Genomic DNA, 12,437 nt, shown 5'->3' with positions numbered 1-12,437 from the left:
ACCTGATGTAAAGCACACCTGTGACACCAAACACTGAATATTAATGTGCTAAAAGTAACCTCTCACAGTTTTATTTTAAGACAGCTAGAGTTGTATTTATAATCATTAAACTATTGGCATGATAGAGGAGAAATCTGAGTTGCCAAGCAAGACTTTACACATGTAAAACATCAGTATTTTCACCCTACAGTATTATCAGCATTGTGTTTTCTACTTCAGCACCTGCACAGATTTCTCTCTGCTGCTGCGTGTCTACTACAGTATAGTGGATATTATGAATTTTGTTGATTCTACCTGTTAAGTATTTTATGAATAAACACATTAAATGTAACAAAAATACAAGCAAGCTATTATAAAAGTATAATGTCCTTCACATGCACACACATACAAATGTGGAACCCTTACAGAATGATGAAATGCTAGTTGACAAAGGCACAAAACTTATTTTATTTGAGTCATGCACAGTTTAAACACAAAATTACAAATATCTACAAAGGTTCTGTAGAAAAGCAAAATACTTTTTTTTCACATATTTGTATATCCAGACAATGTTCCTTATGTTTATTTTATTACAAGAAAAACATTCACAGATCTTGTTTCAAAAGACATCAGTGATTAATGTGTAGGCGCTAAAACTTAAACACTCCACAATCTGTAACTTTACAGTCATATTTGGGTCTTTCATTGCAAGTCACAGCCGCTTCTAATCTCCTGAGGACGTCGTCACCCTCGACCACTTGACTAGAATGGAAAATAAAGGCATTAGATTGGAGCAAAATTGTATGAGAGATCTGAGATAATACAGAAATGTCTCTCAAGTCAAACTAGGGATACAAACCCAAATGCTACATAGGTCCTGTCCATCCATGGTGTTGGCTGCAGGGTGATGTAGAACTGGGAGCCATTGGTGTGTGGACCCTTATTGGCCATTCCCAGCGTGCCTCGTTTTGCGTGAGACACGGCAAAGCTCTCATCTGAGTGGAGAAAGGACACATGCTACAGACAGACAGAGTAAATCTTCCAGTAAAATACATGCTTGCACAGTGAACATCTGATAGTAACACTCAAGATGTATTGAAAAACCTTCAAATGTTGGGCCGTAGATTGACTCCCCTCCGTCACCTTTCCGTTCTGGAGAAATATCTGCAATATAGAAACATACAGTTACCGTGTGACTAGACCACAGGGCTACTACAAAAACTAATTTCAGAATATTTTTTGATTCACTTCCTCAGTCACACAGTATTGTGTGGATGGCTTTAGGTGCTGTCATAATCTAAATTTAGGTTAGGCTGTGTAGTCTCTCTGGGAAAAAATAATGAGTAATGTGGATAGGAAGACAGAGGAGTTTACTTATCTCACTTACTGTAAATAAAAGAGTCAGATCAGTTAAGAAAATTACAGCCTTTAAGAGCAGAAAAAGATAACCTTTAAGCCCAATTCATTGATCTCTACATGTGGCATGTGTGTGTCTAATGTGTGTCTAAAGGACCAGTGTGGACCGTACCTCCACCTTGCACCCAGCCGTTGGGCACCACACGATGAAACACGGAGCCCTTGTAGCACAGAGGTAGGCCACCCTGCGACAGGCCTCGCTCTCCGGTGCACAGAGCCTCGAAGTTCTTTGATGTCTTTGGACAAACATCTGAGAACAGCTGAGAAGGAGACGGAGAACAGCATGTCATTTTAACATGCTTTTATTCTGTAATGGTCATCTAGTGTCTTATGTCAATAAATTCAACAATATCTATTAGTGTTCTCTCAAGAGTGACGATGATAGATGGGTTGAGATAACACAGTATGGGATGTGTAAGCATTATGTGAAAATACATGAATTTGTACTTCACATGTCAGAGTTGCCTCACCTCAAACAATAACCTCCCCACTGCCTCTCCTGCTATCTCAATGTCCATGAAGACAAACTGATGCTATGATGAAAGGACAGAGATATGTAATCTTTTCAGGTCAAACATGTAATAAATATGCAATTTTTACAGAGTAATATTCAGCTAGAAGAGCCACTGGTGGCTGTAACTATGACTGGAGCCTGAAGGTTTGCAAACACTAATCCAAAAAAGTCATAAGTGGCGTGTGCAGAAGTCCTGTTTCATCAAAAATAGAAGAACTTTCCATACATCTATATTTTTTATGTACGTTTGTTATTTATGTGCCTGGGGTGTTGACTTGCCCCAGTTTTCTGGAGGTGTATCCTGTAGCAGTCCTCAGTGAGAGCCATGTAGAAAGCCTGCGGCCGAGTGGAAGTGAAACTCCACTGATTCTCGGCCCAGCTGGCGAGATCCTTGTCGTTACCGAGGAGAAGGCCGTTCAGAAAGCACATCAGGCTGCTGGAGTACTGCCACGCTTCACCACGCAGCTCCTTGAATCACAAGTGTTGAACAACAAATGGGTTGTGATTCAGCATTTCCGAATAACCACAACGTCAAACTACAGCAGCAACTGAGCTGTGTAGGTGTGTTTAGATGTATAGCAACCACAACCGTCAGCAGTCCATACATTAGCTCCTACTATTACAGCTGCATTATCATCAGATGAGGTCATCAGTGGTGGAAAGTAACAAGAATATTTACTCAAGTACAGTTCGGTTTTGATGCTTTTTAGTTTTATAATAATTTACACTTCTGCTGTGCTGAATTTTAGAGACAAATATAATAATAATGATAATTAGATTTTATAATAATATCATCTCTGTAATATAACACTGCCATAAGTCATACTGCTGCCTACTGATTTCCTTTGCTTGATACTTACTGTTTATACAACTATTCTACTTTAACTTAGCATCTACACCTCCATATTAGTCATACATAAAGAGTGGTATCATCATGTTTGCCAACATAGCTCTGCGTTTTAAGTTGTCCAGTTAACAACAACAATTTAAAACACGTGTGTGGGTGCGAAGTGCCTTTAAATAGCTAAAAATCTGAGCTTTACTTGTAATATAATCAGACGACTGACCCTTTTCTTGTTCCATAGATATGTGTGCCAGTCAAATTCGAGTAGTGGTTGAATGCTTGGATCCAGAAATGCCTCAGGAAACTTCTGCTTCAGCGCCTGTTGATTTTGCGTAAAGTTAGTCTAAAGAAACAAGCGTTGTTAACGTGAAGGTTAAAACATATGAATTTTACAAAACTATAAATCTGATTAAAATCAACGGTTTACCTCGGCAATACTTTTGGCAACATGAAAGTTACTGTTTTTGACTAAACCGATGATTTCTAGGTGCATTTTTCTTTTCGAGGCCATGAGAGAAAAGAAAATCACCCAGAAAGCCAAAGAAAGTCCTCAGCCTGTAAACAAGACCCTCGTATCCATAGCAACAAGCATTGGAAGGCGCCTTAATATGACGTACGAGTTAAACTGTCAGGCGTCGATCCAATTCGTGAGTGTTAATTTTCTTCAGACCTCGTCTTTTTATAATCATGATATTCTGGTATAAAAGTGGCATATTTTATTTTATAGAAAACGCCGAAGAGATACTTTAAAGAGATACTTTAAATGTCGAATTCACTTTCTTTTTTTACGTCGTGACATTAATACAACAACAAGGCAGCGTAGTACAGAGACTCTCAGCGAATTGGAACGTGGCCCAACGGCGCCACTGTTTGAAAACTCCTTTTGTCGTTGTCGTGTTTTCTCTTGTGTAGTACTGGCGTTTTTCTTCACGTTTACCTCTGTTAAATCAGATTGAATTATTTTCGGGGGGTAGTAATGGGCGTTCACGACTTGTGGTCTATCGTCGAGCCAGTTCGTGAGTCGGTGCCGCTCTACAGTTTGAGCGGAAAGACGCTGGCAGTTGACCTGAGTTTGTGGGTGTGCGAGGCCCAGCATGTCCAGGCTATGATGGGGAGAGTCACCAAGCCCCACCTGAGGTAAGTGTCGCAGTTTGTCTCTTTTAATGAATTCCTCAGTTCTAATATTTAAAACCATATCTTTTATGCCTCTGTTATCAATCTAAGTGATGCTTTTCTGTGCGTCCAGGAACTTATTTTTCAGGGTGTCCTCTCTCACCCTAATGGGGGTGAAGCTTGTCTTTGTGATGGAGGGAGAAGCCCCTAAACTTAAGGCTGAAACAATGAGCAAGAGGACAGAGACGAGATATGGAGGATTCAAAAAGGCTTCTGCACCGAAGTCTGCAACAAACACCAGCAGAGGGCGCTTCAAGGCTGTACTAAGAGAGGTTGGTTGGTTGGTCCCTCTCTCTCCTGCATCTCTCATCACAGTCAGTCATAGTAAATTCATGCTGTTGTCCTCCTCTGGCCTCTGTAGTGTGCAGAGATGTTGGACTATCTGGGTGTGCCCTGGGTGACAGCTGCTGGGGAGGCTGAGGCCATGTGTGCCTACCTGGACTCACAGGGCCTGGTGGACGGCTGCATCACCAATGATGGAGACGCGTTTTTGTATGGAGCCCGAACCATCTACAGGAACTTCAATATGAACAGTAAAGTACGTTTGTGAAGGTTCATCTCAATCATCCACAGTGTACAGAATCTGGAGAAAAGTTGAAACGAAATCACAGGACTGGAGTTCGATTTAAGATGCTTCACTGCTTGAAAGGCTTCTTAAGTTCAGTCTGTTCTGGAGATTAGTACTGAATTTGTTCCTGCGAGCAAAACTCAGTCAAGTGATTTAAACTAAACTTTCTCCAGAGCACTAAAAGTAACACCTGGGCACCCATTAGAGCTGTGACCTTTCCAGGATTTTGTTTAAATACAAAATATTCTTTTAATTTCCACAGTAAAATACTGTATTCCACATTTTTATTCCTGATTTTTTAATAATGGTTTTAAGTACAAGTATGACCTGTGAAGGAAGAGTATCTGGTTCTAGTTTTAGACAAAAAAGTAATCTTACTATTCATAAACAAAATTAGTTGTGTAATGAATTAGCAAACAGCTGATTAATGCATTTCAATTCTGATCATCAGTATTTATCAAGTATAAATGGAATAAAAATCTGCTCAATCAATGTAATCAATTACATCACGAAAAATTATTATTATAGCATTAAAAAGTAATACGGTTTTTGTTAGCTGCAGACCTTTAGCTTTATCAAGCCAGTATTTCATCCATGTCACTATCTGTTTTTTCTGTTCATTATTTATCATTTCTTACTACTGTGACATTCGCAATATCCTGTGCAATACACACATGTATGTAGTTTATATGTATTTATATTTTTTATCTCATTTTTATATTTACATTTATGTTTATATCCCTTGTTTTTGCACTAATTCTGCTACTGACACTTTATTTCTGCACTGTTCATGTGTCCTCTGTTGCTGTAACAAGTAAATATCCCGTGTGGGATGAATGAAGTCTCTCTTATTCTACTGATGCCTTGACTGTAAAAGCCATCAGATCTTCATAGTATTGTTTCTCACGCCTCCCTCCAGGACCCTCAGGTGGACTGTTACAGGACCTCCAGGGTGCAAACAGAGTTACATCTCAGCAGGGAGAATCTTGTCGGCCTGGCCGTCCTCCTTGGCTGTGATTATATTCCTAAAGTAAGGAGAGCGTCTTTAATCCGACATTTCCAACATCAAAATCGCTGATTTGAATGATTAACGTTAACCGTACATTATCCTTCTTCCATAAGGGGATACCAGGTGTTGGTAAAGAACAAGCTCTGAAGCTCATCCAGACGCTGAAAGGACAAACACTTCTGCAGAGGTAGGAAACAAACACACTGTGGATTATTTTCTTGCCTTTTGATTGCAGATAAGCATCTTTTTCTTTTCTGTTCAGTTTTTCCCTCATAGAGAGTGTGTGCAGTTTTGAGTTTGTGCACTTGTAACCTTCCTCTGATCACCTCAGGTTCATCCAGTGGAAGGAGGAGACCGCAGGTGTGTCTGTGGGAGTTCTAAAGAAGGTTGCTCATTGCCACGTGTGCCGACATCCTGGTGAGTGGTGCCCTGCTCTGAACTCTGACCCCTGAAGAGGTGGAATGCAAAGAGGAGGCGTCCCCTGAGAGGACATGTCTCACCCATGGCTGATTTAAAGCCATTCAGCCTGTAATGTTAAAACATGCACGTACGTGAGAGATGGACTAGTTGTTAGTTGCACTGTGTCAGTTGTTTATCTTGGCTTTTTACCTGCTTCTCATATTTTATCAAACGCCTCTCTGATTCAGCTCATTTGTTTTTCAGGTTCAGTGAAGGCACATGAACGTGGTGGCTGTGTGCTTTGCGACAGTAAACATTTCTGTCAACCTCAGGACTTTGATTACCAGTGTCCCTGTGACTGGCACTGCTATGAACAGACCCGCCAGGCCATGTCTTTTGAGGCAAACATCAGGAAGTATGTGGCTTTCCACAAATGAGCAGTAGTTTCATTTCACCACGAAACTAGTAAATGTTAATGCTTAAAATGAAAATCCAAAAAATGAATAGCAAATGTGGAATGAGATGAGAAAGCAAGAGCATAAAAGCAACATATTTAAAGGACGAGCAAGACCAGTAGCATTATAGTAAGTCTATCAATGATCATGATGATCATCATGTTACTTAAGTACATAAGTAAGTGTGCCTCTTCTTTAAGACCTTGAAGGCTTTCATATGATTTTTTTTTATTTTAAGTGTTTCATTTTGTTTTTAGGAAAACACTGGCAAGCCAACAGTTCCCTTTTACTGAGGTACGGCTGTTTTCATTTGCTTAGTGTTTCATAACTGTTTGAATAATCCACAGTATATAGTTTTTCATACTTTTGCACATTTTGCAGATCATTCGTGAGTTCCTGATTTCTAAGGATAAGCCTGTGTCGCATTTCAAGAGGAGACAGCCAAACATGCTGTTGATGCAGGTAATTGGTTTATTTAAATGACTTGTTCAGTTAGTCACCTCTTTAGTGAGTTGCATGTAAAAACAAAAATGTGTGTTTTCCAGAAATTTGCCTATGATAAGATGGAGTGGCCGAAGCACTACACCAGTGAAAAGGTTTTAGTCTTGATGACCTACGCAGAGTTGATGAACAGAAAATGTGGAAGAGAAATGTCCTCCCAAATCAAGCCCCTCGGGTAGTCCTCAAGTTCAATTTACATTTTTTTAACAACATTATTTCAGTACATGCATATAATAATCAGCATCTTTTTTCACATAAAAGAATATTGAAACCAAGGGTGAGGAATGCGGTTGCTTGTTTGGAAGTCATCTGGAGCACCCCAGGTCAGTTTAAATCATCCAGTGAAGGATGCTGTTCACATTCACATCAGTACTGCTCTGTTTTCCTGCTGTCCTCTTGCTCTCAAAGGAATAAGTAATTTGTAAGAAAACATCCTCTGGGTTGAGTGACGTGACCGCTGCACTAAGTGGAGGTTGGGGTGCGGGGTGCTTGTCACCGAGTCGTCTGTTAGTGACTTGCTGTGAGGTGGGGTTCGGAGGTGACAGATCAGTCACAACAGTCACTAGGTGCTAAACTGGCTTCCTTCCCAGGCTGGGAAATCTGTCATATCAAAGTCCACTTCACTAACAAGCCCACCTGACGGGACCAGCCTGAGGAAGTCTCAGTCGACTATTATATTATTATAAACTGTAGTTGCCTGATTAAATATCCCTGATCATATCTGGACCAAACGGATAAAAAGATAAACCTTTATTCGTCCCACATTGGGGAAATTTGCAAAATCCAATGTTGTGGGAACGGGTGGAAATTGGTTTATTTTTGATAAATGTAGATTTGCAAAAGCTAAATTATCTCACTACATTCTTGCATATAAATCTAACACATTCATGCATCCCAATACCCCTGTATGAAGAAAATGGTTTAAATGTTATGGCTGTGTTTATGATTAAAATACTTACATTTTGTAAAAAAAAAAAAAAAAAAAGTTAAGTTCTCACCTGCTTGCTTTAAAAAACAGGTTACCTGCAAATCATGCCATATGGAAAATAGAGCTGCTGTGATGTGTTGGTTACTTGATTGACAGAAAATTAATTGGCAACTATATTGACAATTGATTAATCATTCAGGCCAAGCTGAAATGCCAAATATTTCATGGTTTCAGGTTTTCAAATGTCAGAGTTTGCTGGTTTCTGTTGTCTTATTGTAAATCAAATATTTAATGATGCCACTTTGGGCTCCAGGAAATTTTGATGAAATGTTTTTGTGGCGGTGTACCACAAGAAGCAATTCTGGTCTCTTCACTAACGCTTCAAGTTTGTGTCCAACCTCATTAAAAAACCAGACGAGTCAAAAAAATGTTTTCCTTATTATTCCTTCCTTCCTATTATTCCTTAGACACTTATTGAGACCAGCCTGGTCCTGACCTTGACTTTTTTTTCTCTTCTCTGCAGAACATTATGTGTTTCCTGAGGAATGGCCTGCAGAGGACCGACACCAGGTGAGGACGGTGGAAGAAGAGTCTCTCTTTCGTGTGGCCTACCCAGAGGTGGTGGAGTGCTACCTGAGAGACAAAGCTCTGGCCAAAGAGAACAAGACCAAGAGTAAGGCAATCATTTATGATATTCACTTTAAAGAAATCCACATCAGTACATAAACATACAATATAATATTTCTCTGAAGATTATTATAAGATTAACCACATTTGACAGTGAATGTAGCAATGGGAGGCCTCCCACAGACTTGACGAGCTCCAAGACTTCCCACACTGTGCTGACATGGGTGTCGTGGCATCAAAGGCACCTGGAGCTTTGACTTGTTTTTCAAGGCTGTCTATTACAGCAGCTCTGACACCTGAAAATGTAGAGTTTGGCAGCTCGACTAGTTCACACCAAAGGCTTTGATGCAGCCGAGAGGTGTCTGTCTCTCTCACTTTATGCAGGTTGTACTTTGCTCCCCCCTGGTTATAACTGCTGTAGAGCTTCTCTTCCTTATGTGCAGGAAAACTAGACACTGACTGAAAGAGCTTTACAGCCAAGAGATATCAGAGTGAATATGTTCATAGGAGCTCATTCAAAATGTGCTTGAAATTCTTTACATCTTGAACACTGACATCCTGTCTCTATCTTCTTTACAGAGAAGAAGCAAAAGAGTAAAAAGGAGAAGCCATCTGATGTCTCTGATGGTATTTCGGACCTCTTGGCTCAGATGACCCTTCAGAGTTCCTCCAACACTCAACCACAAACTCTGATCTCTTCCATTTCAAGCACAGAGGAACCAGAAGTGGTGGTTTTGGACACTCCAGTGAACTATAAACATCAGCGGAGCTCAAAAGAAGACCACAGAAGCTCAGGCGATTGCCCCACCACTCCTCTGGCTCATGCAGAATCAGAGGCTGTTGCTTCGCCATCTGTGTCTGTTGTTATCGAGGCTCTGCACTTGAGTGACATCGACTGGGATGCTTTGTCCTTCACAGCCTCTCCAACTCCACAATCGGCTTCAAACCACACCACTGAGCCCAGGCTAAGTAAAACCACAGACAGTGACGTCACGGAAACAGGTGGCGGGAACACCAAGCAGAAAACCTCAAGTGATGTCAGAGAGGCAGACTCCAGATCTGCTCCAGAGCTGTGCTACACAGAGTGTCCTCTAAGGGACAGAGTGTTAATGAGGAACGCAGCTAAAGCTATAGACCAGGTGGAGACGTGCAGTAACGCAATCTCAAAACAACTACACTATGAGTTAGCCCCTCTCAAACACATTTCTTCTCTTAACTCAAAACCAAATGGACAGGTTCCCAGTAAAGGGGGCAGTGACACTAAATTGTCAGGAAAGGAATCTGCTGTCAACAAAAAAGGACCGCTCACTGACAAACGGCAGTGTCCAACAAATAACAAAACAGAAACTCACAGTTCAAAACAGCGGTTTAGGCCCGCGGTACAAGCTCAAAGTAAAACAAAAGACAGACCTAATGGCTCCCAGAAACCTCCTCAGAAATATAAATTTGTGAGAACGGCCATTTCATCATCGGCTGTCCCACCCCTGAGGTCCCACTCTGACCCAGGCCAAAGTCACAAGGACAGGAGCGTGCCACAGACTGTGTGTATGAGCGTGTGCTCATCCAGCGAGGAGAGCGATGCCGAGAACCAGCAGGCTGGACCTCGAAGAAAAGCTAAGGCCAAGCACATCAATAATATCAAGGGCAGCCTCCTTACAGGCTTCTCCCTGAAGCCCGTTTCTAAACCAAAAGTGACAACATCTCATACCAAAGTGTTGATACAACCAAAACCTCAGAGCTGCAGTGTAGATGTTGTGATAAACAGCATACCTGTGTCAACTAAAAGCACATGCCAGGATGTCTCACCAGCCCATGTGGATGGTGATGTCCTCCCTCAGACTCCAGCATCGCCTGTCGCCGTGTTCGACAGTGATGATTTGGTCATTTGTAACGAGAGTCCACTGCCGCTGGCAGAGAGACTGAGACTGAAATTCCTGAAGTGAGCAACATGATTACAGGGCCTCTTTTAATAATCCAATAATCATTTAAGTTGTTTTTCAAGGAAATAAGTGCAACTTTTGATGGTGCCAGCTCCTCAGATATGAGCTTTTGCTGCTAACATTATAACAAATAAAACATTTTTGGGTTTTGGACTGTTGATCAGACAAAACAAGTGTGAAACTGTGATGGGCACTTTTCACTGTTTTCTTATGTGTTTTTTATACCAAACAGTTAACCATGAAACCATTTTAACAATGACATGCCTGTTATTAGTGAGATGTGACTGAAGAACTGCAGAAAAGCCCATTTATCTACTTTTCTTTACATTTTTGTGCGTGTTGTGTCCATTAGATGTTTGTTGTATTATATGTTGTGAAATTGAAAAGCTTGACTAATTGTGTGGCAGATGCACAAAACATAAAATTGTTCAAATAAATAAGCTCTTTAAGAATGTTTTGTTGCACTAAACTAAACCTGTTGCTCTGATTCCAGAGGGAGGAGTTCATATCAATCAATGGAAAGCTTGTGGATTAGCACAGTTTTCAGTTTTAAATCCCATTTAACTGCTCCACATGTGCTTTTTTTTTTTTCTCCCACTGCTGTTTGACGAGCTCCATGTGACTTAACATAGCCGGAGAGAGAAGGCACTGCAGCTGAGGGGGACGCAGAGGACGCTGAGCCATTGGTTTTACAACCTGCCAGCGTTGGTCCCCTTGATCACGAGTGAGGCCTTACACACCTTTTCAGACATGAAAGGTCTGGCAGGAGCTTAGTGACAGCTGCATCCTCTGCCCAAATAACAACTCAGCCCCAGTACTGCCTCTTAAATCTTATTTTTCTATTTAAAAATGTGAACTTTTGTCTGGATAATTCCGCTGGTATTCCCAGGAAAATCAACTCGTCTCCCAGAGTCTGTTGAGGCATGTCAAATTTTCTGTGTAAATGTATAAACTATTCAAACAAGAAAATCTGCATTGGAAACAAGCATCATTACTCCTGTGGCAAAATGTGTGCATTCAAAGGTAGAACTGGATTTTAAGATTCACTAAAAGAACAGAAAAATTCTTTTGGACTTTAATATGCTTTTTTCATGCTTTATTTCTTGCTGATTCTGAAACTTTCTTATTTATGTTTAAACAGTTTATCTCTGTGAGGCTATACTCTGCACAAGTTAAAAATAGTATTGACTTATGTTTTTTTTGTGGACAATATAACTTCCAGACTGAAGACACACGCAGGCCTGACTTGTCGGAGAGGTGTGAAGATCTCAGGTGAAACGGCATCCTCTCATTCCTTCATTAGACAGATCGCATCAAACTGATAATTGTCGTCGTGCAGACTTTAAAGAGTAATTTCCCACAAAAGGAATCTAATTATTTTTCTTTCTATCACATTATCCGTCTATTTAGCCTTATTCACACCCCAGTGATAACGAACGACGAGGTCACATTTTGGCACTTGAGGTTTTCTTTGAACTTTTTTCGCCTGAGCTGTGAACCCATAAACCTCCGGAGATCTGCTTCTATATAAAAACGCGTTGGCAAAATCACCTTCACAGAACCTGCCTGTCATCCGCCGTTAATGTCGTCCTCCCCGCACGAGCGTCTGGAAGAGTCTGGATCTTTCTAACATGGACCTGGAGGTTGTTCAAGCTAAAATACTGGCTGAGTGGAAGACCCATGAGAGCACTTTTGGAGAAGATCAGGACTCGCTGCAGTCCACCTCACCGGAGTGCTCGATAGACTCCATGTGCTCCTCGCCGGAGATGTGCTACTCCAGCGGGCACCAGGACATGAGGGATTTCTCTTTCGGCTTCGCGGGACGCAGGGCGACTCCAACAGCGCAGAGTCAGAGCAAGCCCAAGATGTCCACCAAAAGACGCATGAAGGCCAGCGAGAGGGAGAAGATGCGGATGAGGAGTCTTGCGGAGGCTCTGCACCAGCTCCGAGACTACCTGCCGCCGGATTACAGCAAGAGAGGCCAGCCCCTGACCAAGATACAAACTCTCAAATACACAATCGAGTACATCAACAAGCTGTCAGACATCCTGAGCCGCGCGTAACGACGCAGATGGACCATTTTT

At 41.3% G+C, this 12,437-nt stretch overlaps 3 protein-coding genes across 3 annotated transcripts; 2 read left to right on the top strand and 1 right to left on the bottom strand.

Annotated features, from left to right (window-relative positions):
* Positions 1 to 629: 629 nt before the first annotated feature.
* ppil6 (peptidylprolyl isomerase (cyclophilin)-like 6) lies at positions 630 to 3,264 on the bottom strand. The gene is made up of 8 exons (XM_070849782.1): positions 3,181 to 3,264; positions 2,977 to 3,072; positions 2,189 to 2,377; positions 1,866 to 1,928; positions 1,508 to 1,655; positions 1,084 to 1,143; positions 839 to 974; positions 630 to 741 (listed from the first exon to the last, which is right to left on the bottom strand). Exons 1-8 carry the CDS (start codon positions 3,262 to 3,264, stop codon positions 630 to 632), a joined length of 888 nt encoding a protein of 295 aa, XP_070705883.1.
* Positions 3,265 to 3,729: 465 nt separating this feature from the next.
* On the top strand, positions 3,730 to 10,440 carry LOC139218075 (flap endonuclease GEN homolog 1). The gene is made up of 13 exons (XM_070849610.1): positions 3,730 to 3,890; positions 4,000 to 4,198; positions 4,288 to 4,464; positions 5,414 to 5,524; positions 5,617 to 5,690; positions 5,835 to 5,920; positions 6,167 to 6,317; positions 6,615 to 6,651; positions 6,739 to 6,819; positions 6,903 to 7,033; positions 7,120 to 7,181; positions 8,310 to 8,459; positions 8,993 to 10,440. The coding sequence occupies exons 1-13, from the start codon at positions 3,730 to 3,732 to the stop codon at positions 10,354 to 10,356; spliced, it is 2,784 nt and encodes a 927-aa protein (XP_070705711.1). The 3' UTR covers positions 10,357 to 10,440.
* A 1,544-nt stretch (positions 10,441 to 11,984) lies between these two features.
* msgn1 (mesogenin 1) lies at positions 11,985 to 12,416 on the top strand. Its single transcript, XM_070849931.1, has one exon. The coding sequence runs from the start codon at positions 11,985 to 11,987 to the stop codon at positions 12,414 to 12,416; it is 432 nt and encodes a 143-aa protein (XP_070706032.1).
* The last annotated feature ends 21 nt before the right edge of the window (positions 12,417 to 12,437 follow it).

This window comes from Pempheris klunzingeri, chromosome 18 (genome assembly GCF_042242105.1).
Source record: "Pempheris klunzingeri isolate RE-2024b chromosome 18, fPemKlu1.hap1, whole genome shotgun sequence".
Lineage (NCBI taxonomy): Eukaryota > Metazoa > Chordata > Actinopteri > Acropomatiformes > Pempheridae > Pempheris > Pempheris klunzingeri.
This window is presented reverse-complemented; position numbering and strand designations above follow the sequence as displayed.

Coding starts and splice junctions, on each gene's coding strand:
- ppil6 (XM_070849782.1), bottom strand. CDS start 3,264: ATGGCCTCGAAAAGAAAAATGCACCTAGAAATCATCGGTTTAGTCAAA. Junction 1,144..1,507: donor CGGCTGGGTGCAAGGTGGAG/GTACGGTCCACA, acceptor TCTATATTGCAG/ATATTTCTCCAGAACGGAAA. Junction 742..838: donor AGGACCTATGTAGCATTTGG/GTTTGTATCCCT, acceptor TTTCCATTCTAG/TCAAGTGGTCGAGGGTGACG.
- LOC139218075 (XM_070849610.1), top strand. CDS start 3,730: ATGGGCGTTCACGACTTGTGGTCTATCGTCGAGCCAGTTCGTGAGTCG. Junction 6,318..6,614: donor TTTGAGGCAAACATCAGGAA/GTATGTGGCTTT, acceptor TTTTGTTTTTAG/GAAAACACTGGCAAGCCAAC. Junction 7,034..7,119: donor TCCCAAATCAAGCCCCTCGG/GTAGTCCTCAAG, acceptor TTCACATAAAAG/AATATTGAAACCAAGGGTGA.
- msgn1 (XM_070849931.1), top strand. CDS start 11,985: ATGGACCTGGAGGTTGTTCAAGCTAAAATACTGGCTGAGTGGAAGACC.